We start from the raw sequence: 877 nt of genomic DNA on the forward strand, positions 1-877 counted from the left end.
GACAGGAAATTTTGTGTTTGTTTCAAGTCACTCAATTACAAATAGATAAGTAAGCCTCACGGTATATCTTTTCCCTCCATATTTTTCCTTTCTTCCCAGAATGGCAGTCAAACTCAAGGCAGAATTACCGGGAACGAATGTAAAGAAAATGACGGAGTTAGTGATGCATCACCAGAAGGTTTGCAGTTGTCTATTTTCTGTACCTCCTTCATCCAGTGTCTCGTTTTTTAATAATTCATACAAGTTTGATAGTATTATACTTTTTTATACATTTTTTTTCTCCCCCATTTTTATGTGCTTTTCCTATTAGTTCCCGAACTGGAATTTTTGCCCTGTTGAAGATGATGGAATCCCCCCCACCCCTTCTTGCCCACAATAAAATTGATGCTGTATACAGCTTTCCTTCATTTGTTCATTACGTATATTTCAAATTCCTTTTCTACCAATATTTTTATTATTGCATATTTCTCTTATGAAATTGAATAGCATAAACCTTTTTTCAGTAAAGCCCATTTTGGAGAATTATGATTACAAGATGAAATTATAAACAGTGGAACATATATATCCTTATCACTGTCTATGAAACTCGTCCTGTCTTCCTCAGTCAAAAATTCCAACCTAGCACACTTCATTTTTCCTGAAAATAAGGCATACATACACTTTTCCTTTTTTCTTTTGGTTTACATTTGACCATATTGTCATAACCACACCACATTGGTTTCTTACAGTGTAGGCAGAGATCAAACAAAGAAAAAAATTACACTTGATGAAATCTCATAGAATTTGTTTAGTGCATGTGTAAAGGCACTTTTGGCCTTGAGTTGTTCTAGGACTTGCTGCCTCTATCCTCAGTAGTAAGAAGAAAAAAAAAACCCTC

At 34.5% G+C, this 877-nt stretch overlaps 1 protein-coding gene across 3 annotated transcripts in view; it reads left to right on the forward strand.

Moving 5' to 3' along the window:
* Positions 1 to 877, forward strand: part of LOC119581729 (zinc finger protein 318-like) — an 11047-nt gene that overhangs the window by 7098 nt on the left and 3072 nt on the right. For all 3 annotated transcript variants that reach the window (XM_037929858.1, XM_037929859.1, XM_037929857.1), the window contains one exon: positions 100 to 178. In XM_037929858.1, coding sequence (XP_037785786.1) covers positions 100 to 178 — 79 coding nt within the window. The remainder of the gene's footprint in view (positions 1 to 99; positions 179 to 877) is intronic.

The sequence above is a fragment of the Penaeus monodon genome, chromosome 15 (assembly GCF_015228065.2).
Source record: "Penaeus monodon isolate SGIC_2016 chromosome 15, NSTDA_Pmon_1, whole genome shotgun sequence".
Taxonomy (NCBI): Eukaryota; Metazoa; Arthropoda; class Malacostraca; order Decapoda; family Penaeidae; genus Penaeus; species Penaeus monodon.